The 25,802-nt window shown below is 36.1% G+C and overlaps 4 protein-coding genes across 9 annotated transcripts in view; 3 read left to right on the forward strand and 1 right to left on the reverse strand.

The window, feature by feature from the left end:
* Positions 1 to 1,983, forward strand: part of LOC105164935 (cytoplasmic 60S subunit biogenesis factor REI1 homolog 1) — a 2,920-nt gene extending 937 nt beyond the window's left edge. Inside the window, exons 2-5 of the mRNA XM_011083776.2 lie at positions 162 to 746; positions 858 to 1,027; positions 1,161 to 1,376; positions 1,572 to 1,983. Of these exons, the coding sequence (XP_011082078.1) occupies positions 162 to 746; positions 858 to 1,027; positions 1,161 to 1,376; positions 1,572 to 1,731 (1,131 nt within the window). The 3' untranslated portion in view covers positions 1,732 to 1,983. The remainder of the gene's footprint in view (positions 1 to 161; positions 747 to 857; positions 1,028 to 1,160; positions 1,377 to 1,571) is intronic.
* On the reverse strand, positions 2,994 to 6,121 carry LOC105164936. 5 transcript variants are annotated; one of them, XR_848061.2, is made up of 4 exons: positions 5,986 to 6,102; positions 3,963 to 4,958; positions 3,532 to 3,624; positions 2,994 to 3,374 (listed from the first exon to the last, which is right to left on the reverse strand). XR_848061.2 is itself a non-coding variant. In XM_011083779.2 (4 exons), exons 2-3 carry the CDS (start codon positions 4,841 to 4,843, stop codon positions 3,588 to 3,590), a joined length of 918 nt encoding a protein of 305 aa, XP_011082081.1. In that variant the 5' UTR covers positions 4,844 to 4,862; positions 5,986 to 6,121; the 3' UTR covers positions 2,994 to 3,374; positions 3,549 to 3,587. The 5 variants fall into 5 exon arrangements, 4 of the variants coding, with proteins under 4 accessions (XP_011082081.1, XP_011082080.1, XP_011082079.1 ...); XM_011083779.2 differs by having other exon boundaries at positions 3,549 to 3,624; positions 3,963 to 4,862; positions 5,986 to 6,121; XM_011083778.2 differs by having other exon boundaries at positions 3,549 to 3,624; positions 3,963 to 4,874.
* Positions 8,376 to 15,921, forward strand: LOC105164939 (protein KAKU4). Its single transcript, XM_011083783.2, has 11 exons — positions 8,376 to 8,738; positions 10,238 to 10,302; positions 10,992 to 11,107; positions 11,752 to 11,864; positions 11,946 to 12,076; positions 12,360 to 12,533; positions 13,146 to 13,389; positions 13,552 to 13,631; positions 13,796 to 13,871; positions 15,104 to 15,200; positions 15,320 to 15,921. The coding sequence occupies exons 1-11, from the start codon at positions 8,492 to 8,494 to the stop codon at positions 15,660 to 15,662; spliced, it is 1,686 nt and encodes a 561-aa protein (XP_011082085.1). The 5' UTR covers positions 8,376 to 8,491; the 3' UTR covers positions 15,663 to 15,921.
* On the forward strand, positions 16,141 to 19,821 carry LOC105164938 (COP9 signalosome complex subunit 5b). 2 transcript variants are annotated; one of them, XM_011083780.2, is made up of 6 exons: positions 16,147 to 16,767; positions 17,584 to 17,865; positions 18,032 to 18,179; positions 18,329 to 18,411; positions 19,195 to 19,272; positions 19,408 to 19,821. In XM_011083780.2, exons 1-6 carry the CDS (start codon positions 16,375 to 16,377, stop codon positions 19,495 to 19,497), a joined length of 1,074 nt encoding a protein of 357 aa, XP_011082082.1. In that variant the 5' UTR covers positions 16,147 to 16,374; the 3' UTR covers positions 19,498 to 19,821. The 2 variants fall into 2 exon arrangements, with proteins under 2 accessions (XP_011082083.1, XP_011082082.1); XM_011083781.2 differs by lacking the exons at positions 19,195 to 19,272; positions 19,408 to 19,821 and adding an exon at positions 18,650 to 19,124 and having other exon boundaries at positions 16,141 to 16,767.

Here is a 25,802-nt window from a genome sequence, read left to right on the forward strand (position 1 = left end):
TCATTTAGCATGCAACTTTTCTGTACAACTATTTTAGGCATATCCATAGAATGGGCTTTCCTGCATTTTAAGTTTCTATACCTGCTGTTGTGACATTTTGTCAGACTACTTGAGTATGCCAACTCTGATTAATTTATATATGTTTTTTTTTTCTTTTCCAGGTGGCAGGGGTTCCTGGAGTGACTGAAACACTCTTCCTGGCTAGGCAGTCTGCACTTGCAGAAGAAAGAAGAAAGTTAGATGAAACTCCCATGGTTTATAGTTGTGGCCTCTGTGGCAAGGAATATAGAAGTCCTAAAGCCCATGCGCAGCACCTAAAATCTAAGAGTCACTTAATGCGAGCTTCTGAAACGCCCACCAGCAATGGTGCGGGGAGCACAATAATTAAGCCTCTTCAACGCCGTGTTCCAAAAGAGCCTCTACGTCAACCAGTGCAAGAAGATGACGAAAGTGAAGACAGTGAATGGGAAGAGGTTGATCCTGAAGAAGACTTGGTTGGTGAAGCCAGTGACTCCTTTACACAACTTAAGGTAAATGAGAATCCTTCTAATGATGACATGGATGAAGATGAGGATGGTGATGATGACTTTGAAGGTTTGGATCCTTCTTGTTGCTTTATGTGCGATCTGGAGCATGATACAATAGAGAGCTGTATGGTACACATGCACAAGCAGCATGGGTTCTTCATCCCCGACATTGAGTATTTGAAAGATCCTAAGGGTTTTCTTACTTATCTCAGCCTCAAGGTACTGAATTTTTCATGCTGGATCTATTCTCTCATCTTCCATGGTCTTCCTGATATTCTTTTACAATGTACGTTCTTGTGTCTGCGGTGGACTTATGATTTCTTTTTACAGGTTAAACGGGATTACATCTGTCTGTACTGTAATGAGAGATGTCATCCTTTCAGTAGTTTGGAGGCCGTCCGAAAGCATATGGAGGCTAAAGGTCACTGCAAGGTGCACTATGGTGATGGAACTGAAGATGAGGAAGCAGAACTAGAAGAATTTTATGATTACAGCAGCAGGTTTTTGTCCTTTTGTTTCTTTTAATAACAGGATTAGTTCTTGCTACAATTTTTCACCAAGATATTTCGCTGAACTACTAAATGTTTTGATGGAATTGTTTCCTGACTGCCTTTGTGTTTTTCTGTGTAAAAGTTATGTGGATGCAGATGGGAATCAACTAGTTGCAGTTGATGACACGCAGAAAGCTGTTGAACTCGGTAGTGGTGGTGCTGAGCTAATTATAACCAGACAAAATAATGGTTCAACATTGACCAAAATGCTTGGATCAAGGGAATTCTTGAGATATTACCGTCAGAAACCACGTCCTACACCTGCAAATAATGCTATCACAGCTGCATTAGCCTCAAGGTATGTGAAGTGAATTTTTATTCATGTTCTTTAAATAAGGAAAAAATTAAGTAAAAATAAAAACATTCTGTGTCTTCCCCTTCCCCTATAACTGCCTCCTGCCTCCCACCCACCCAGAAGAGGAAGGTAGGGAACTTGAATCTTAGAATATGTTGACATGAAACTTAATGGTATGAGAATGTGTTTGGTTGGCAGGTACAAGAGCATGGGTCTAGCAACCGTGCAGTCAAGAGAGCATGTAGTCCGGATGAAAGTAATTAAGGCAATGAACAAGTCTGGGATTGAGGCCATGCGCTCTAAGATTGGTATGAAGAGCAATGTAATACGCAACCTCCCCAAGAACGTTCCGTATTAATCCTTGAGCTTGTTCTCTGATTCAAACTTTGGCCGTAATGGACCAGAGTGTTGTATCTCACACATGGACCATCTTTTTCTCCTTTTTCCTTGGAGAAGTTCTGAATTTGCAGCAATTTTTATTCACCGGTTAACATATATAAGTTTTGATGTACAATACTTCAACCTTTCTTTCTGTTTTGGTTGATGATTCATATAATACTTCTACGTTCAGTATCAATGTTCGGCCCCGCTCGGCCTGAAGTTTTTGAAATCTTGCCTGGTATATCATTAACTCGATGGTAAAAAGTTCATTTTCTAAGCAATGTGGTTGAAAAACACCAAATAAAAATGTTATAGTTGGGAATACCTTTTTCTCTAGGTCCCTCATTATTTTTAAATTGTCTTTCTCTAAAGTTTGATATAGTTACAAATATCCTTATTGTTTGAAAATTCAAATACCTTTTGTTGAAATTATGTAATATTTGGATTAATGTATGAAATTGACAATTATATTCTTACTGCATATTAATATAAAAAATAGGATGGATTCATGAAAAGTTATATCAACTTTGTTAATAAAAAAAGATTAAATTTTTTAAAAAATAAATAAAATTTTAATTTTTAGTCCATAAGATATTTTGATTAGTTTTCTGCAAAACAATGACTGAAAACCTGACGGAAATTAATAAAATAGAGTGATTGTTAGACGATTATCAAAATTAAATGGGTTTTAATAGTTTTTCAAATAACAAGAAAGATTCATAATTATACCAAAAATTCATTTAATTTACCTTTATAATATTATTTCACGATTTGTATTTGAGGTTATGGATATGGCGTACACTTGTCGACAACATCAGGGCGAAACAATAGCGTCCACGGAACCAAGAAGCGTATAAAGCACACCACATACTTGCAGAAAGCGACCTTGTAAACTTATAATGAGCCAAGGCCACAGCACCGGCTGTGATGGAATATACGATTACATCAAACGCATACATACACATACCCCAGTTGCAGGCTAATGACATCATGAATTGATGCCCTTGACAATTGTAGTTATTTGACTTATTAAAATTAAAGAGAAACCAAGAAAACGAACGGCAGAAAATGAGCAGAGAAAACCCCTATCAGAGAAATACAACGATAACATATGCGTGTATCATCAATCGTCTCATGCATCAACGTCAAGATCCTCTAATAAGAAGCAACCAATATTCATTAAAAGTGCGTAAATTCAGAGAGTTGGTAGTGGAAGGATCAAGTTGCGAGATACCCCAGGAAACTAATGAGGCCAAATAAATGAAACCTTATATAATACATTATTTCAATTCCAAACCTATTCAATCGACAACATAAGGTCCTAACGATAGCTGAAATCAACCGATAACCTAAGCAGCTAGACAAGTCTGTTAATGGAATATTAACGAGCAGTAAAGAACAAACAAGTTACTATTAAACAGCAGAGCACATTAAATACAAACACCTAACCCTTAGAAAAAGAAGAAAAGGCACTAAATCAGAAAGATAATCAGATGGGACTACGTCAACCTGAGAAATTTAATAGAACTTGTCATTAACAGAGCCAACACGACCTGCTGTCCATTTCCACCGAACCGATACTCACTTTCATTTCCATTCCACAGCTACGGTAAATTCTATCTGTTGTACAATTAAGAAAAGAAGAGATTAGTGGGGGGTATGAAAACAAAAGCTATATGGAAAAAGAAACAAAGCTAAAGTTACGTTCATCCCAGGACAAACATGGTAACTTAGGAAAAGTTGAAATGGTGATTGGATATGTAACGTTAACTAGTACCATTCAAATCATCTTACAGTAAAGAAGAAATGCAGAGCTCTGCGGACACTGCTTAACTAGTTGTCGTAGAAGCGGGAGCGGCGCCTTCGAGAGCTGTGAGACAACATATACAATCGAAGTGAAGACAAGAAAAAGGAACTGTTCAAAGAATGAATTTTCTTATTACGAATATCCTCCCCTGAGGAAATCTACTGCAAAAGAAAACCATTACCTTCATTATTACCTAGCATTTCCTTCTACATCTTTAAATTTGATAAAGTTAGTATTATCATGAAAATCCAAAAAGAAGAAATGGATCTCAAAGATGTTTTCTCTATAAAATATTCAACTCGTGAATACATATTTTGCACCCGAAAACGGTTACATTTTACACAAAAAGTTCAGAGTACCAGTTTGGCATTTAGTTGGGCTAAATTAGTGCATTCACTCACCTGTGTTGGCTAGTTCTTCGTCTAGATGCTCGCCTTGCATTTACAAACTCATCGTCCGTCTCGTCAGCCCTATAATCTGCATATTCTGCAGATGATACAGAACCCTCATCAGAGTTTGAGGTATCATAACTCACACGGTGGTTTCCTCTTCTGGAATCACTGACCCTTGATCTTCTTCTGTTTCTAGATGTCCTAAAATTTTCAAATACCTGATATAATATGCAAGATGTCCACCAGTTTCCCTCATCTCCAGGGAAGTCATCAAAATCATCCCCAGAGTTATCATCACCATATTCTATCACATAATCACCAAGTACCACCCCACGTGGGACTTCTGAATGAATAGTGCTTAATACATCTATGATCTCGGAGGATTGCTGAAAATTTTCCCAATCAAGCTGGCGTGCCGGATCAATTTTCGAAGGGCAAGCATGAGGATGCTCTACTTGTGCATGCTTTTGGAGCTCCATATACGTGCCTGTAAATGGACATTTTTCCTCTTCACAACAACGTTTTTTCTCATCCAAATGCACACGAGCCTTATCAACTACTACCCATCCAGTAACTTCTCCCCGACACAAGGGGCATTGTGGCTTGCTATCTGATCCTGAGCCCATACTTGGTAGTTTTTCAGCAGAATTTGGTGGTAGTGAACCAGATGACATCCCATTTGCTTGTTTGAAGCGGTCCAGACAATTTGAATGCAAATGATCAGTATCACATACAAAAGATCGGCATCCTTTTTCATATGATGCGCATTGAAGAAGAACAGCATTGTGGGGAAAGTCCAAGCATATTGGACATATGACATTATCCCAGTTGGTATACAACTGAATCTCCTCCATCATAGTTGTGTTTGGTGTGGAGCCCTCTTTCACCATAAATTGCAGGGGATATTAACTGGAAATTCAACTTTTCATAAACATGAAGTAGATGTTTTCACCCGTTCAGGTCCAGAATCAGAATCAGACAATTGAACAATAATCAAAGACTTTGCTACAAATATTAAGATTACTATTAGGTTCCCACAACAACTATCAAAAAACAATGAAAGCAGCCATGCAGGCTCTAATGAAGAAAGAAGTGGTTAAGAGTTATTTAATATAATAAAGACTTGCTTGAACTCTGGCTTGATACAGCAGAACATTAGTGGATCTTGGAAAATCATTAGAACCGGGAAAAACATAACTAACATTTATTTTGTTTTTACTAACCGACGATTCAACTAATCTCTAGAAGTATCATGCAAATAAATGAAGCATGCATAAACCTAGACCTGAGCATGCAGATATTAGAATTTTTAAGATCCATAATGCGTGAGGTATCACTTGCATGTCTTTATTACATAAATATGTATGCAAGTAACTACTCATCAGCCATACAGTCACTCCTCATTTAAGAGCAGTGAAAAACATCACATCACAAAAACAGAAACATTAACTTGGAGGCTATCTCCCTTGGCAACAAGCACTCAGGAATTATATCGCTGCTTTTCTAAATTTGACAACCTTTCGGATTGTTATTCAACTCAAAATTTATGTTGTCATGAATATAAGACAACGAAAAGCTTCACCTCCCTCACAAATCATATGGAGAATAGCATTATCTATGAGAAATGAACTTTCTAGAATTTATACGTATCCCATTTGTTCTAAACATTTTCATATTTAATTTTCCTTATCATTTGTCAACAGGAGCTACCATATCACCAGTACTCCGCTGCACTGAACATCATAACAATCAAACTCTCCTCCGAATCATTTTTCTTTCACACCAAACAAAAACTCTTACAAATTCAAGGCTGCACAGCATCATAGTCCACAAGCAGTTCAAAACAGCATCAAATCCAATAAAACTTATACTCAATAACGATTCAACATCCAAAACATTCGACAGGTAATCGCGAACGAACCAAACAATTGAATTCACTAGCCCAAAAGTCAACAAACCCATCTCAAATTCAAACCCCAAAAACAAGATCAATAAGAGTACACTAGTATGGAGAGAAGAAAAGGAGTGGAACCTGGTTGCTGAAAGCTTCTGAAAACACAGAGACAGAAACTGAGAGAGAGAGAGTCTCCGGCAAAGGAAAAGTAAACTTGAGATGATGGGTCTGCTCTATAAAGCTGTTGAATTTTGATGGTGGGCGAAGGACTTTTTGCCCTTATGCTAAAATATTGTTTTATTTTTTTAAAAAAATAATTAATAAACACATATTGGGATTAAGACTTTCATCATAGATAAATTTAATGTAATTACTTGAATTTGGTGCACTGTTAAATACAATTTACCCTCTATCTTAATAAAAAAGTATACAAAATTTTCTGTAAAAATAAAATGCAATTTACCTCCTATCACACTAAAAAGTAATGCAATTTATCTTCCTCCATCAATTTACGGAGGAAGGTAAATTATATAATTCTTTAAATTATAAAGGGTGAATTGTACTTTATTTTTTCACAGGGACTTTTATGCACTTTTCATTAATACTTGCATTTAACTCAGGACGTCATTTTATTTTATTTAAAAAAATAAAATCAGTAATTTTTGAATTTAATCTGTTATTTGTACAAGTCAAATTGTCTGCAATTAATTTTTATAATCAGTAAAAAGAAAAATTGTGTTGAGTTTAATTTACATTTGAGTATTTGAATAATTCTATAATGAATTCAGTTCACGTGGGAAAAATATTTTTAGAGTGCAGTTCTATGAGAGTTTTAATTGATAAAAGAAAAATCAAATATCAAAACAAGAATTTTTTATAAAAATAATATATTTGTTCCGAATGTAAAAAAAGGGAACTGATTATATTTATTATTATGGTACGTGATTTTGCATCAATACGGTATAATTTTAATAATTGAATAAATAAATTATACATACATGTTATGACAGGTTGACTTACCCATATGGATTTTTAGCTATTTGGCTACATTTACTGAAGCAATTAATTATCAAATTCAAAGACTTTTTGCATTTGAATTAGTCAGTCAACCTGTCATCATAGTTTGAAATATATTTTCGGCATCACTCTCAGATCAAATGGGGTCCTCTAACACTGTGAAAACAAATAATACCAAACCACAATCAATTGTTTTATATTTTATTTGTCAACTAATTCTTATGCAACTCTTTTGGATTGATAATAATTCGAATAGTAGGTAGTCAGCCACCTCACGTCATCCAAATGATTTTGAAATTTGAGAAAAAAGTATATCGTTAAACTTGTTGGAGAATCCCCAACTAAAATCTTCGAGATAGAAGAAGCGAACTCAAAGTGATCTAAAAGTATTTAATGTGGATTTTTGTGTAGTAAATATTTTATTATAAATGAACTGTACATGAGGTATTTATAATGTCTGACTGGGTTCACTTGCCTGTCAGTAGGAGTCCACTTGCATTGCACCACGTATCATGATTCTAATTTGTAGAAATATTAGGTAAATCAACCGCCTCCAATAATAGATCATTTGAGCCAAATTGTGGATCCGGGTCGGACCGTACAATGAGAGGGCGTAGAGCTTTAACCTAACCCTATATATAATAAATATCTATTTTGAGGGAACTTGTATCATTTCATTGATAATTTCCTAATGACCTCTGCCCATTTCTATATTTTGACAAGTTAATAAATGGGGCATGCTTTTAGATGCATGCAGATCTATGTATTTAGGTAATATAATGTTCACTTACACTTACATATTATGTATATTAAAGTATTCATGATTTACAAGATGTGTATTTGTATTTTACAGGGTTTTACTTACTTATACGTTGAAGAGTTCAAATTCCTTTTTCAACAATTATTGTAATGATGGTTCATTTCGTACAACTTGTATATTTTTTCATGAGACCGAACCGTGATGTCATATCATATTCGGTCATGCAATTAACAATCTCACTTAATTTTGAAAATTAATCAATGTGGATCAAAAACCATAACTGACAATACTTAAGTCGAACCAAACTTGTTGATGACCGTTGCTAAGAAATATCGATATTGAATTCTGATTGATAATATAAATTATATTTTATTTGGGATGATCTATGAAATATAGTGGGTTGTCATATTGGTTTATATACTTAATGAGTTTGAAGTAGTTATGGTTTGATTTTCGATGGACAAGATTTGTATCAACAGGAACAGGAAGTAGGTATGGTAATGATTTTTTTTTTTTAATTTTCAAAAAATATCTACATTTACATAGTATATTGTATAATTTTAAAAATTGAAACTTGTAAATAGGAGGAAATTCGGAAATTTTTGAAATAATTGGAGGCAATGGGATGGTAAAAAATAGGATATCAACCGCAACAAGTATTTTGATTTGGTGAATTACCAAAACTGTAAAAAGGAGGTGGTAAATGAAGAAATTCAAAGGGGGGAAAAAGTAAAAGGTAAAAGAAAAAGAAGATAGGGGGATGGGAAAACGGAAAATATTGGAGTGAAGTTAACAAAAGGACATTAAGGGACATGAAATAAACGAATTCCGACCATTCCCGTTTCGAATTTCCCAAATTTCCCCCAAATGGCGACTTTTCGATCTGGCGCCGGCGGTAAAATTGTTGCGAATCGCCGGAAGCAGCGGCTGGGCGCCACCCCCTACGACCGTCCTCTGCCGGAACCGTCTCGGCCTCCTCCGCCAAAAAGCCCTAATTGGTTTAGCGGCGTCATTGTTCCATCTGCTCGCGCGCTTGCTTCGGGGGCGGGGAGAATCCTCTCCTCCATCTTCTCCGAGTCGGAGTCCTCTTCTGAAGACGAGAACTCCGCTTCAGGTGTGCATTCAGCTTCTTTAATTTTGTCTTACGTTTTTTTTTTTGCGTTATTTTCGGTCTCTTGTAACTACGAGTTCGCTTCGTTGAGTTATTGCGCGTGTCTCTGAGTTTTCTGCGTGTGCCTATTGGAATGCTGCTTTAACTTACTTCGCATGTATTCTCAGAAGGAAGTCTGTTTGGTCCGAAGTTGATGTGCTCGTGTAACGTAAGTCAAACTAAAGAAGGGAGCGAGATGCAGGGCGAGTCAGTTTGAAAGATAAAGATACACTACGTTAAAATGTAGAAGCCAAATCCGTTTAATGTACATAGTAACTTAAAATGTACGGTGATATATTGCTTGTCCTAATTTGTGATTGCTTTACTGCTTAGAAGTAGTTGTGCATTTTGGTGGTGTTAAAAAGGAGGACATCTTCAACACCTAATTAAGTCATGGAAACTTGGTGAGAAAGAGGTGGGATTGGAATGTTAGGAACTATGGGAAGAGGAAGGTCTAGGCTTTTCTTTTATTTTCTTCTTCCTATTTGTCCTTTCTTCTCTGTGCATTTTCTTCTTCCTATTTGTCCTTTCTTCTCTGTGCATTCCTTTGTTTGTTTTCCGATTGCTTTTTGGCAGGGTGAGGGTGGGGGATAGTTGTTGGCAAGACTGTGATCAAATAATGCTTGTGGAAAAGAAAACTTATCTAAGAGAAATGTCAAAGGTATTGTTAGGTTGAGTATGCCTTTTGGGATAATCATATTTCAGTTTATGGATGACTATGGGCTTATCAATGCAACCTTCTAATAAGGGGTTGATAATGCTGCATCTCCTCTTATTAGTAGCAGCCTTACTATCTAGGAATTTTATGGTTTAGGAGTTGCTTAGGACTAGGGTATTGCTGATGTAGTTGTAATGTATCGATTATGAAATTGAATTTTAGGAGATGAAATTGTAAACTCAAAATTACTAAAACACTAAACAGGAAAAAGGACCTGAAGTGATGCATGGGAAATCATCTGGGTATGCTCACTTTGACAGATGGGTGGCTGTGTATCATACTGTTAGGTATCACGATAGTAATTTATGCCTGTCAAATTACCATCTGGAGTAATTTTTGGTACTGCCTTATTCTTTTTGGCATGTTGAGAATGATTTTGCCACCAATACTAGTTGTATTATGATGTGACTCTTGAGATAGCGTTCCTTAGTAACTGAAGTTGGTAGGGTAAAGTTAGTGACGGTTCTTTCATTAGGTATCAAGTCATGTAAATGCATTTTCTAATTTAATGACTTTGAATACCTCCTAGAAGATGTTATAATAATTAGTTCATTCAACATGTTGCCAAGTCTTGCGTTTAAAAAGTATTCATTGTGCTTTTATTTGGATTAATAATTATGTAAGCAGCAACTTACAAGATTTTGCCTTTTATTCCCACAACCCTGTGTCTCTCTCCCTATATGCAGTCTATTTGACTAACCCTCTTTTGTTTTTCTTTTCCCTGCTCCATTATCTTGTGTGGCAGAGGATGATGTTCAAAATGATAATCACTATGGAGGCCCTTATGATGGGGTTAACACGTCCAACGAGGTAAATCATTGCTTTTTATGCACAATCGTTACACCAGAATGATTTATATTTGCCTAGGTGAATCTCCTACCCCATGGAATTCTTTTTCGGTGTGTGCTATACCACATGTGAGGATACTTAATAACAGACCATTTTTTGGAAAGGGAAATACATAATCTTGACAGAGGATAAATTTATCAGTGCAACAAGTAGAATTCTGAACCTATATAATAAAACATATTAATAGTTTCATTCCACTTTTTATGGAGAATATGTGGTGCAATAATACAGTCACGTTCAATTTTCTATGATCTTGCAGCCAATAGTTCCATTTATGGATCAAAGTTTTGTCCTAGCTTGTCCGGGTTATGGTTTTGCCTTGCCTCTTCAGCTGCAGCATTTGTGATATGTGATAGATGTGGTATCCTGAAATTACTGATAACACAAAGATTGGAGATCTATTCTAGCTTTTGTTAGAATTGTGGAGGATGACTGCTGTGATTAACCAGGGAGAACATTCATAAATAACATTTTCTGGCTGCAACTTGGTTGGAGGAAACAAAATATAACACGATTGATCTTATTTGGCTTATTTGCTATCTTTTTAGAAATTTCTCATATTTATGCTTTTCTTCAGCATTACAATGTCATTTTGGCCTAGAAATTGTTCTTAGCAATAAAATGTTTGAATCTTCTTTTTGTTATGTTAGAAAAATGTGACTTCACCAGAATTGATGCAACATGGACAAGCGTCTCAATTGAGTGTGAGGAGAACTGAAACCAAACAGATAATCGAGCAACTTATTATGCGGGAGACTTTTTCGAGGTAATACCCAGAACTTGGAGGTATATGCACCATGCCTGATAAATTACTGGTGGTTATTTTTATATGTACACTATTTGTTTCCTCTTTTCTATAATTTTCTTTTTATGTCTACATTTTAGCCAGCTTGTTTCTGATGAGGAGTGATGGTTGCTATTTTGAACTTATGGTGCTTTTGTGTTCTGGTCTCTGTTAATATTTTATAGTATGACTTTAATATGACTTCATCTGTCAATAAAATTCAAAACGTGTAAAATATTTAGTAGCACTCGAGCTTGTCATGATCATTAATACCAGCCTCGAAACTGATTCAATTTCCCAGTAATGTAGATTATTCTTCCAAACATCAATTTTTGCTCCGAACCGCTGTAAATTCTTTATGTAGATATGTATTTGATGGTTGCAGCTGTCTTATCTGTTTTGATCTAGTGAAGGATGGTGATACTGCTTGAACTTAGCAAATGGATGCAAGAATCTTCAATGCAACACATTGGCCTTATTATTGATATCCATTAGTCATGTGGTTGATTTGCACCTATGAACAATATGGATCATTTGGTTACTTGTGCTCTGGGAAAAAAGTTGATTTCTCCAATATTCATGTTCAATCTAATCCAGAATTTATCATTTTATTCAATTTTGTTCAGGGAAGAATGTGATAAGTTGACACAAGTTCTTAACTCACGAGTTATGGACGGTTCAACAGAAGCAGGGGAGAGAATTTTACTTGCTGGCTCTCTTGGGAAGACACTTGACCATGGTATTGCTTTCCAAGAAATCTGGCAACCGTTCCATGTGGAATTTTTCCGGTTATTGATACAGTTGTCATCTTCATGAACAGAACACGTAGATATATACAACCAAGCTGTTCAGGAAGCTAAAAAATGGTTTAAAGAGAAGAAAGTGGGGTCAAGTTCAGTGACAGAGTTGGCTCCTGGGACCAGTAACCTTAATTCAACTGGAGTTGATTACGTCAGTGATTCTTCTTCTATTTATTATTATTATCTACTTATTTAATTATTTATTTATTTTATAATCAGAGAGCTAGTTTGTTTTCACCAGTTATGCTTCAATGGTTTCTTTTCCCTTTAGCTTTATTACATTGTTGTATACCCATACGGATTTTCTCCTTGGTTATTACATTGAGGATTTATGTTTGATGCTTCCTAATGACTCTGGAATGTTATCAAGGTTCACAAAGAAATCTTCATCTGAGAATAAGGTGATCTCATGTTATTGATTTTATGTGGGACAGATAGAAAGTGGAGGAGGTTCTCCTGTGGATTTGGCAAGATCCTATATGAAGGAGAGGCCACCTTGGGCATCACCGACGAGAAATTTTGAGTTAACCCCCTTGACAACGACAATGAAACTTTTCAAGGAAGAAACATTGTATTCAGTTGGCCAAGATCTTTTGTCTTCATCAAAGGTTCATTTCTAATTGTTTCTTGATCACCCATTCTTGCATCAGCAAAGTGGATCCTCTTCTGAGTTATTACCAAGTTAGCCTTGCTGTTTCCCTTTTTCTACTTTACATGCCTACTATTTAGGGTGATTTTGCAAATCACTGTTGTACGTTGTCAGTGTCTTTTCTGCATTTATACTTCTTGTGCTTATGCTTTAACAAAATTTGTTGATCTAGAGATGATGACTAATTTTGTCTTAAAACTTGAAAGCATGTACAACCTCTTGCAGAACAATGCAATTGAATGTTAATATAGTCTAATGTAGGGTAGGGATTGACAATTTCTCACAGCACATGATTTGCCTATAGAGGATCTTGTAATTGTTTTCTTCTTGTTTATACACAAATGTCTCTGTTACTGTATTCTCTTGTTGTTCTTATTATTGTGGATGATATATCTAGTGTATTGTACTATAGAAATGATGGAACCTCTGTTTGGATAAAATTATTAATGCAACAAAATAGAAATTGGTATATTATCTACAGTGAGAACCTTCCTGTTACTTTGTTTGCATAATTTTTTCATATCAAGTCTTATTCATCATTATTTGATTTCTGTGTAACTGGGATGTGCAGAAACGGAATTCTCTTGCCTCTGGATCATGGAATATTCAGGAAGAATTACGGAGAGTGCGGTCAAAGGCAACAGAAGATTTGCTACGCACTCCATCCACTAAAATTGATCCATCATTGTTTGCAGTTACTCCAAGTAGGGAGAACTCTGTAGGAGCTGGTAATCTGTTGTTTGCTTTGGGGGAGAGAATGACTGAGCCAGAGTTATTGGTGGATGCAGGAGTGAGCTCTGATCCTGCCCTTGCAGGTCGGTTTTCCTCTTCTGTAGAATCTGTATGTTCAGCTAGTTTCATGCAACTTCCAGGAAATATAAAAAATCTTTGTTGATAAGATTTCTTCTTTTAGCTGGTGGAATAGGATTGTATGTGTCTATATAAAGAACATTCAGTTGGTTTTGTGTTCCTTTCAGCTTTGGAGTCAAGACAAGCTGATAAGGCAAGTGAAGCGCTCTCATCCAAGCCAGCTACTTCTGTTTCTGGAAATAATGAGGTATTTGATTAGGAAAATCGTTTTTTCGGTAGCTGTTGATCCATCTGCTAAGTATGCGGGACTATAGAAGCTGAACAAAAATAACATCTGCACGGTGCATGAAAATTTTCCCGTTGCACTTTGTAACGTCTTAGACTTATCCACTTATTTCACCATTTTTAAAGGATGCAGAAGCTGTTCAGGCATCATCCAGGTCCCCTCATTCTTCCAGTGCCAATCATGCCGAGGAGCACCATACTGGTACTTTCATTTGTCCCATCTATCTCATTGGTTCATATTGTTATAGGATACTGTTTTAATTCTTGAAGAGTTAATTAGGGGAATATGTTATTGAGAAAATGAAAAGAATATGGGCTCATGGGACATTGGAATGCGTATTTGGTATTCTACATGTTTCTTGGAGTGAGGACCGGAGGGGAAGTGTGAACTGATCCTTACACAATATCATTATGTAACTTTCATTAGGCAAAACAAAACAAATGATGGTGATGAATGTCGTGGTTTTTCAATAAGCTGACAGATTTTTGTTTTAGTAAATGCAATAGTTTAAGCTAATTCATATACCATTAGGTTTATATTTCTGTATCACTCTACTAGACTGCGATCATCTCTGTAGATCATTCCTCTATGTTGCTACTGTACTATTTTTCATTCATCCAGCATGGTATCCTTTTTTAGGTTTTTCAGGACCCATCTATTATTATCGTTTGGCTTGTGAGAGTGGCTAGAATAAATTCTATATGGCCCTTGTCCTCTTTGCTGCTGATTCTTGTGCTCATTTGTATTTTACCAATTATGTATTGATTGCTCCAACACTAGGTTTATATTAGCGCGTTGTAAACCTAAACTAAAATTGTACTATTGCCACAGGCAGCTTTTTGTTGCTGCCAGATATTCAGAGATGGGATTAGGGGACTGACAAGGAGAGTAACATTTGGGAGACAGGGGCTAAGTTAAAGCAGGGATGTGAACCTAAGAGGCTGGAAAGCTCAGTAAATTATGATGGAGAAATGAATAAGGTGAAAGAGAGAAGTCTTCTGAATTTAAAAAGGAAAAAAATAATTAAGTGGTGGTTGACACTTGACATTGAGATGACATTGTTAGTTCACCATTTAACTATAGCATTCCTTGATGGGTGGGGTTTTGTCACAGGATTGTTAGTTCACCATTCAACTGTGTTCGATTCATTTCTTCCTAATCCCTGTACTTTGTCCACTGCCATATATCAAAGATTCATACAATTTTAAGAAAGTACAATACTCTTGAGCGCTAAATAACTGCTTCATAGTGGTGCAGCCTCCTGTATCTATGGTGTTGTTTACTATTTCCCTATTCATTTGCAAACTTTCTCCCAGACCCTTATTTATTTTGTTTACCATCATTAATCAATTTGTATGCCAGCAATTATATATGTATGAGACAAAAGTTTCGACTGTAAATTTGGCCCCTTCATCTCGACCTTTCTTCTACAGATCCACATTTAAGTAAGACTAATGGAGCTCCGACAACTGAGGTGGCTGAATTTGGTGGAAAGCAGAGCATAAATGGTCCCTCATCATCTCAAGCTAGGTGAAATCAGAAACAATAATTTCTTCCTCACTTTCTATTCCTCCTGATCCTATATGAATTCACTTGGCATAATTCTGCTCTGCTATATCTTTCCAAATAAATCTGCTTCTTTTGTTCAGCTTGTCGGCAGGAGTGGACACCTCAGGATTAGGGTCAGAGCAAAACTACAAGCAATATGATGAGGAAAACCATAATGCAGATACTGTAAATGAGAAGAAGCCTGTGAGTATTGTGAACGTGGAAGGTAAGTGTGAGCTTCTGAGCGAAGCTTACATGGAAGTCCCTATTGTTACTGAAACCGATAGCATTGCAAGTGGTTCTCAGAATAGTTTGGCCATGCAACATGAAGAATTATCGCAAGATATGGCCCAGCCATCTCTAAATGAAAAGGTCGATTCCACTGCTGGGAAACAACAGGGAGGAAAATCGGGTAAATACAAGACGAGGCAGAGGAAGAGGTGAATGAAGAGATACCTCATGGTGGGTGCATATATATGTTGTACACTACTGTAGGAAAAACTTCCACTGTGCCAGTTTAGGATTGTTGTACTTTAGGCCCAAATTTATGAGTTATTTGTGGAGTCATATGGTTTTTGCAAAAGAATGGCTCTCATGGTTAGTCACTTTTCTTCTGAACCTTAGATGGAGGAGCTTTGTTTAATTGGACACTGTCCGAACCATTCCCTCGATTACAGTTTATACCCATTCTAAAAGTTCCTAAGTTGTACTGTATCTATCCTTTGTATTGCTATTTCTGATATGATGATATGTTTCCTGGTACTAATGGGCGTGGCCCTGCCAAAAAAAGACATTGCATTAACGACTGGGGGAGGAACTTCGTAATACTACTATGTACAAGTATGAGTTCATAAAGAATCGACAAAAGTTTTGGTTTCAAATTTCCTTCGCATAATCAACTACCCGTATCCAGATGCAGCATTAACATTCTCTGCAAATGAATGAGAATAATTGCAGGAGTGAGATAACTTCACTGTATCAACTTTTTGTTTTGGTAAAAAATTCTTTATCAAGAATGACAAAAATCCACGTATACGGTATACCTCACCTGTGCCCGAACTCAAAAAACTCAGAGAGGACTCTTGGTTATCGGTAAAAAGAAAATAACTTGAGACGCCCGGTTTAGCTCTCCACTGATTATCTTGTCCTCAAAACTATGGATCCTTCCTCCTCGGCGGCGATTGCGCGGCAGACATGGGAGCTGGAGAACAACATAGTGGCAACCGACTCATCCTCCGCCGCGTCGGACTCCATTTTCTTCTATGACGAGGCGGCGCAGGCCAAGTTCCAGCAGGAGAAGCCGTGGGCCAATGACCCCCACTACTTCAAGCGCGTCAAGATCTCAGCACTCGCGCTATTGAAGATGGTGGTCCATGCTCGCTCCGGCGGCACAATTGAGGTCATGGGCCTCATGCAGGGGAAGACTGATCGGGATGCGATTATTGTAATGGACGCTTTTGCCCTCCCTGTTGAAGGCACTGAAACTAGGGTTAATGCTCAGGCCGATGCGTATGAGTATATGGTGGATTATTCGCAGACTAATAAGCAGGTACTTTTCTTTTACGCTTATTGAACCTTTACTTATTTTGTATTGGATTGGTGATGAAGTAGCATTGTTTTTCTGGGTGATATTTATGTATTTTATGGACATAGTTTAGAGTGATGCTTGCTGGACAGTTCAATTGCATGTGTGAAGGTTGGCTGTATTTTTGCAAATTGGGAACGTAAGTGGCTTTTGTGACTTGGTTGCCAGTGATCAATGAAGCCTCTGGGTGGGATTTGCCAAATCCTGTTGTGGGTCCATTGATATTGGGAACACTTCTGAAACTTGTTTGTGTGATTACATTTTGATAAAACAGGGGAGTTTTTCTTTCTGGTTCTGTGCGAACAATTTACAAGTTCATACTCAATTTGGACATGGCTGAAAATACGGCCCTGAACATTGATATGGCAGTTGTCCAATTTGTTTGTCTGTTATTATTATATACTTTTTGTGATCATCACGACTTCTTATTCTGAGTAGAAAGGGGAAGTTGATGGGAATTTTGAAAAGTTTCAGAGGTATATAGTTGATGTGGTATGAGTTTTTCTGTAGAAGCTGCATATGAATTTTGCTGTGTTGGTGTAAGCTATCTGAAAGTGCAGGTATCTAATTACTGGAAGTACAACAACATTTTCCTGAAAGTGAAAAGCTAATCTATTTTGCATAATTAAAAGTATTTTGATGATTTCAAATTCTTAAACCATCTAATATTTAGAAATGAAATCCCTTTGTTTGCATCCTCTAGGTGGCCTTTTTTTTCACTCAGAATTTGTTGTTATAGTTTTTGTGTTATTTCTTACCCCAAATTTATTTTGGACTAAGGCGGGTAGGTTGGAGAATGTAGTTGGGTGGTATCATTCCCATCCTGGTTACGGATGTTGGCTTTCTGGTATAGATGTTTCCACACAAATGCTTAACCAGCAATATCAAGAGCCCTTTCTAGCAGTTGTTATTGATCCAACAAGGACTGTCTCTGCTGGAAAAGTAGAGATTGGTGCTTTCAGAACATATCCTGAAGGCTACAAGCCTCCAGATGAGCCTGTCTCTGAGTACCAGACAATACCCTTGAACAAAATTGAAGACTTTGGCGTGCATTGTAAACAGGTGCGCATTTGTCCTCTCTATAATTGGAGTTCTTGTCATAATTGTTTTCTTGGTTGTGTGGAGAAAGAAGAAGATTATTGCCCCCTCTCCCCCCCTGCCTTTTAAATACATCTCAGAGGCTCTTTCTGCAGAATTTCCTGAATCAATTAATTCTTCTTGTGTACAGTACTATGCATTGGATATCACATATTTCAAGTCATCTCTTGATTGTCACCTCTTGGATTTACTCTGGAACAAGTATTGGGTCAACACCCTTTCTTCTTCTCCTTTGCTTGGTAATGGAGATTATGTTGCTGGTCAAATCTCAGATTTAGGTAATTTACTTTTGCATGCAAGTGGCCTTTTTTGTTACTTCTTTGCTCCATCAGAAGCCCATACCTTTAGTTCTTTCCAGCATATTGAACCATTGGGTAGCGGATGCCATGTCAGTATATTATACTAATTTTTCCTTATAATTATGCAGCTGAGAAAATAGAGCAAGCTGAAAATCAATTGGCACATTCACGCTTTGGGTCCTTGATAGGAGGTCCTCTGAGGAAGAAAGAGGTCAGTGTGTTACTCTTGTTGTACCATTTGCTTTTCTTAGATAATACCGAGTCTGAGTTGGAGCTAGTATATGTTTTACTTTTTTCTTGTGATGATAATTTTGTTGATATTTAAATACTGTGATTCTTCTCTTTTGCTTGATTGAAGGAAAATTTATTATTTTATCAAAGCTTTGCCTGCCTGTTCAAGACATAATTTTGCAATAGCTAAGATGATCTTCATATGGATTATATTTCAGGCTGTTTCTCCGTTCAAAAATTTCACGTGTAAACTTTCAGTGAACAAGTGAAGGTGCTTATTATATATTCCTGCCAGAACTTGGAACTGTTCTATAGCAGTATTAGTTTCATTTATGACCTTTTATTACATGGAAGAGTATATTAACAACTAGGTTTAAATTGCTTTACAATGTAAGAACACGTGTCAAGTGGAGTACCAAGGGTGAAGTTTATGCCCGTCTACAGAATGCGGAGGATGTGATCTTAATGGAATTATGACCAGTCTTTTGCCTGCACAATTTTGAATCTTTTCCTCCTTAGAGAGAGTTTTCTAGCCCTAACCACAACTCCTGCCCTTTTATATCAAACTGCGATCTTACTGTGTCATCTTTCCCAGCTATCAATGTTGCATATGATGACATGTATGCATTTACTTAATCATTTAAGACAGTTACTGCCACCAAACTGCTGCTTTTCTTGATGACCACCAAACCCCCCACCCCCCTCCCTATCTGGACTCTCTTCTTGACCAGCTTCGTCTGGATGTCTATTTGCTGTCGTCCAGGAAGAATCGCAACTCACCAAGATTACGCGTGATAGTGCAAAGATAACTGTTGAGCAGGTTCATGGTTTGATGTCACAGGTAACTGCAACTGCCCTCTCTCTTGCATTTGGACTCTCCTGCCTCCTAAATATCATACATTCTAGCATTTTATAGTTCCTTCAGAAAAAAACTCTACGTTGGACTGATGACTGTGATGCTCATCCACTTTTCTAGGTCATTAAGGATATCCTATTCAATTCTGTTCGGCAGTCCAATGGATCTCGGGCCAACTTGTCTGGTCCTGAACCCATGGTCGAGGCCTGAGTTGATGACTTATTAAGAGTGTCCTACATATTGTGGCCATGTGCTCCTCTCACTTGACTCAGTTTCTTTAGGCTTGTCAAAAGATGACCCCGTGGTGCCGTCAGTTACCAAAGGTCTTCCATCAGTGTTCTTTTGAATGTATTAGTAAATTTGTTTATTCTCTTCTATAATTGTTCTATCTAAACCGTGGTGGAGAGCCTGCAATCTTTACCTATATATTGATGGTGAGAATCAAATCAAATGACAATGACTTGAGATCGTGTTGTTGTATGTCAAATAATAAAAAAAATGTGTTATAGCCCTAAATAAATGGGTTTAAAACCAAACCATTTGAAGGGCTCTCTGTATGAATGAAAGGAGCAGGCTATATGGGCTATATGACATTTAGAGCATAAAAAGGTATAAAATGGTTGGCTTGAGAATTACATTTCATGTCACTTTAATCCCAGGGACTAGCTTACAGACTTACAGTGGAATAGGAACAGACGTGGACATTTAGTGCCTGTAGCAACCTCCACAACCATTATCCATAATCAGATCACACCCCATTCTCCTCAACTCATCATCACTACTAGAAAAGAATATTACATGTCTCAGTCTCATCTTATCATCATAAACAAATAAAAATGAACCCAAACCCCTTCCCCTCCAAAATGGAGGATTCAAGAATATAATTTGATCTTTTTAGCTGTTCAATAATCTTCCTACTCTATTTCTTTTCATTTAATACTTTAACACCCCCAATTTTATATCCGAAATTTCCACACATATATAAATAATTTTTCTTTTTTAAAATTCATTGGAGGAATCATATTCCTCCTCAAACTTGAGAGCAACCTATGTATTATTATTATTATTATTATTATTATTATATGTATCGGAATCAATTATAGAGCAACGCTTTTGATTAAAGTGTCGTACTCATACCCCCACTTGTTCCCTATCTCAGTTCCTTCAACATCAATACACAATTTTTTGGTTTTTATTTTTGTTTTTGGTTTTGTGTTTGTTGTATGTATCTACTACTTGTCCGAAAGCCTACTTTTTCACTTGTATTTTCTTGTACTCACATTCGGAGTCGGTTACAGCGACAGAAGTTTAGTGCTATCTGCCTCTCCCCAATCGCATTCGCATTATCTTTTGCCCCTCCGAATTTTACACCCCTTCTCAACCAATATTCTGCACTATCAACACTTTGCTACCTTCACCATCAATCCTCACGTTTTAATGCTTAAGGTTCAATGTTATTACACCCATAATATATATAGGTTCATATTAGTCTCAAGACATTTGCTGAAGCTAATTAAGAATTCGTCCCGTCCTATAGATGATTCCCACGTGGTTAAACTTTTGTTAGTGGCGACAACAAATCAGTTATAAAAACCTTGATCGACATGGGCTAGACGCAACTCCACTCTTGCTTTGCGAAATTTGTAACAAAAAACAAAGAAACGAAAGAAAAGAAAAAAAAAATCACGAGTCACGTACATTGTATAGGAGGGCAGTACAATAAATTTGTGATGGTGGATTTGACTTCATTCGTGAAGTTGACTGAACCAAAAAATTCAAAAATCAATTAAGATTCCCTATTCACATAACGTGTGTGTATATATATATACATTTATATATATATATATATATTCATATTCTCCTAATTAGTTTGTGAAAAAAAAAATAGAGTAAAGAAATGCATACACGTATCAAACTATTCGAATTCCAAACTCCAACTTTTCATCATCATCATCATCCCATTTCCCCATCACTGCTTCTCCTACAAGATTGGGTTCAACTCATTACATATATCTCAATATAGTTTTTTTCTAATTAATTTATGATTCATCAATATTACAACATTTATAATTCATGTTATTTCTTTTTAATATATCGATTGGTCCAATGTACGTACATATATATTACTCACCTGCCGCTTCTTGGTCAATTCGACCAACCTACTTACTATTAATTGTGATCGAAATTTAAAAATTTAGTCTTTTTTTAGTGATAAGAAGAGATCAATTAATATATATACATCATATGTATATATGAGTCCAACTTAGCTAGAGATCATCAATTTTGGTACCATTTTCTGACTTCTCCAATGAACCAAAAACAGAATACGAGTCAAATTTGAGAATGAAGAAATGGCAATTAAAGAGGTGATGGAGTGGAGAGAGGACGGATGCAAATTACACAAATCATATTTGTCCAAATCAAATCAATTATAAATATATTTATTAAATAATCAATATTTTTTTTAAATTTACACCAATCACAGCCTCGTATAAATTAGAAATTTGTGGATGCATGCATGATGATGATGATGAGGGTTTTGTGGTGAGAAGGAGAAAAGAGAAAAGAAAAGGCAGTAGTGAGTCACATACACAGATTGAGAAGCATGTGAAATATTGGAGAGGGTAAGGTGCATGTGAAAACTCATCAACAAAGTGCTACTAAAGTTTTGTACCCCTGAAAAGGGCAAGAGAGAGCCCATGCCTCTCATCAACACACTATTTCTTCTACATATATATCTTTAACAAAATTCATTCAAACTATATAAATTCATAAATTATACACACTATAAACTTAGATGATATTTAATTAAAATAATTTTATTGTTATGATGGGATCTCAAGATTGGAAGATGTTTAATTTGGTTATTTTTTTTTTCTTTCCTAATTATTAAACTTTATAAATATAATTTTTGTGAATCTTACGCGATTTAAATTATATAAAAATGGGAATAAAGTTATATATATACTTTAATTTATATATAATATTTTGGGATTAAACTATATATATTATTATATTATTGAGGATTCCCTCATCATTAATTTCTTTTCCGTAGAAATATTTTTATTTTATTTTTGTCTCAATAAATAGGGACATATATACTAATTAAAGGCAGGAAATTAAAAAAAAAATAATAAAATTGATAGGCAAAGGAAGAAAAGAATTAGCATAAAGAGGGGCATTTCCACCTTGCATGTGAAGTTGTAACCCTAATTCAAAAAGTATGTTTGGCCCTGCAATTTAGGCCATCCAAATTTTTGTCTTCTTTAATCACTTGCCAACCATTCTTTTTACATGGAAATACTTATCCAAGAACATCTTATCCCCAATTCATGCAAAGTTAATTATTCTTTCCCCCTACCCATCATCATCATCTTTGGATTTGATGGGAATTTTTGCAGTAAGTGATTGTTGAGAATATTGTTTTTGCTTTCCACTAGTGATCAAAATCGTGTACGATTAAGAGTCCTCACTGCTTTATATATATATATATTTTTGGGGAATTCAAAGTGTTCTTGATGATATATACAAATTGGAATCCAAACCTAATTGAAGCAATTCCCAGATAGGGTTAAAGAATGCAGTAAAAAGATATAATGATTTACAACCCAAATTTAATAAATAGTTAGGATCTTTTGGGGGTTTCTATGATTTGATTTATACCTATAATTCACTTGATAATCATCCATGGTTTAGTGAATCACTTTGGAATTGGTTGAATTTTTGGAATTTAGGTAGTTTCTCTATTTAGATTCACTATGTTTCCACTTCAAGAATATATATGTGTGTTGTTGGTTTCTTGAGTGTGTGTAAAAATATTGGGGCAAAAGGCAATTTTCGTCCCACAACTATAGGCCATTTTCGTTTTAGTCTCGTAAGTTTCTAGGGTTTCAATTTGGTCCCGTAAAACTGAAAAATTCGCAATTTCAGTCCAAATTTGGCCGGAAAAATTTGTGGATCGCCGGAAAAAGTCACATGCGATGCATGTGACTTTTAAAATTGGGGATTCGATCATGATTGGCTTGAGAAGTTGATGTGGCACATATGTGGCGCATACGTGGAAATTAAAAAAAAAAAAATTGACACATCTCAAAAGAATGGCAAAGGCGGAGGACGGCTTTTGTCGGATCTTTGCACAGAGGGGATCAAAATTGATGGGACTGGTCTCAAAAGATTCGCCAGAACAAGAGGCGTTCAACGATGGTCTTTCAAGCCGGTGGTTCGTTCAGACGAAGGAGAAAACGCCGGCGGAAGGTGCAGTCGCGGCGGACGACGACTAAGATCTTCAAAACGATGGATCTTTGCACCTAGTTGATAAAAATGGATGAGACTGGTCCCATTAGAACCGCAGTGAGGAGACGAATCCAATGGTACCAATCTGCAATCGTGGGTCGTCCTGTCGCCGGCGAATCGACGAGAATAATCCGCGGCGGTCAATTTCAAAGCCCAGTCGCTGTCGTGGTCGGATCGCAAAATTGGTTGAGGGGTTTTGTTCTCCTTACTATGGGTAATTGAATGGTATATGTGGTGGCTAGAAATTCCAAGTAACGGCGGCGGAATTGAAGAGAGAAGGTGGCGGCGAATGGCGGGGATTTCACAACTTTGATTTCCCATCAGTTTTTTTTTTTAATTTCCAAGTGTGCGCCACATATGCGCCACATCAACTTCTCCAGCCAATCAGAATCGAGCCCCCAATTTTAAAAGTCACATGCATCGCATGTGACTTTTTCCGGCGAGCCACAAAATTTTCCGTCCAAATTTGGACTAAAATTGCGAATTTTTCAGTTTTACGGGACCAAATTGAAACCCTAGAAATTTACGGGATTAAAATGAAAATGGCCTATAGCTGTGGGACGAAAATTGTCTTTTGCCCAAAATATTGAATAATTTGAATCATGTCATGTTAATATAATGTAAGTTCTACATTTATATGAATTGTCACATTTCATATTCTACACTTGCTCTATATAATGAAGTTAGGTTTCTAGTCGATTGCTGATGAGGAGTTTGCATGGCTTATAAACTCAAATATCTGTTCTCCCTATTCGGGCACTTTTTTAAAGATAAAAACATGAGGTTTTGATGGAATTGACTAATGCCTCGAGTCAACGAGCACCAATTGAATCATATATATCATACACTGTAAATATGATTTGTGGTGTTTCATTGTATAAGATATTGTCTACTTTAATTTTATATGAATTTCACGAATTTGTTTTAATAATTAGGCGCCTTGCTGGGAGGTCTTAGGGCTTATAAGCAGCTCAAATTCTTCGTCTGCAATCAATATGAGACGTTTGATCACAGCACCAGCCTCGCATACAGGGGGCTTGGAACGGGCACATATCCTTGTTCTCACAATTGATGCTAAATGATGTAGCTTGTGATTCAACCAGTGCCGCATTGCGTAAAGTATTATCCACCCACCCTATTTCATATGGGACTTACAATTTCATTATGAAAAAGTATTTCGTAAAAAAGAAAAAATTGAGATTTATAAACCGATCAAATTCATTATTTGTAACCAATCAGTACGCTTGTCTAATCAATTACTCTAAAAAAAAAACAATATATGAGTCTAGATATCTAGAAGTACTAGAAAATGTTTACAATTGATCAATTTTAATAGCACAAATTTCTATATTTAGATTTAGTAGCCCCTATCACCTTTGGGAGAAAAAAAAAAAAGAAAAGAAAAAGGAGAGGTATTTGTCAATAGTTGGGACTTTAGACTTTTTAAAATGTCAAGCATGATGACGTGATTGGTCAAAAATGGCACTAGGGATGAGATATAGATGGAAAAAAGAGTCAAAAGGGAGAGGAAAATTAATTCAACCTTCATTCTAATTTTAACTTTATTATCAAAACATTTATTTGCAACATAATAATAATTGGTATCATTACTTAGATCTTCTACTTTATAATTATACTACTCAAAAGTTACAATCTATGGTTGATTTGAAATTTAAGGCTTTGATGTTTCAGTTTATTTATTATAATTATTACACATTACACCAACTTTCTAATAATACATAGACATCTATTCAATATCAAGGTTTGATCAATTGGGATTTATAAAAAATCTAATAATTTTTAACATTTTCGATCCTAAATCAATTTATATCAAGATCAGAATTATGATCCGTATAATTAGTTTAAATCCAACCAAATTTGATTTCAATTGAAATTTCTCAAAAATACTTTTCCCTCATTCATCATGTCATAATCTCAGATCTATTTTCTTTACCCTCCAAATTAAATAAATAAAAGAAAAGTGGTTCAGGGTAAATACTTTGCAAATAGTGCCAAGAAAAAGAGATTTGAAAAATAAATTACAAATGATCCACATTCCGGGTAGGGTCAAACCAGAAAAGGGGGTAAAGTGCAAATTTTTGGCCCAACACGTGGCTTTCTATACCTATTATATTTTCACAGAGACTAAGGTTGATTTACATTCAAACCCCCCTCAAAACACACGCCAAATATACATATTTACACACACACACAATGACATA

This window comes from Sesamum indicum, linkage group LG6 (genome assembly GCF_000512975.1).
Source record: "Sesamum indicum cultivar Zhongzhi No. 13 linkage group LG6, S_indicum_v1.0, whole genome shotgun sequence".
NCBI classification, from domain to species: Eukaryota; Viridiplantae; Streptophyta; class Magnoliopsida; order Lamiales; family Pedaliaceae; genus Sesamum; species Sesamum indicum.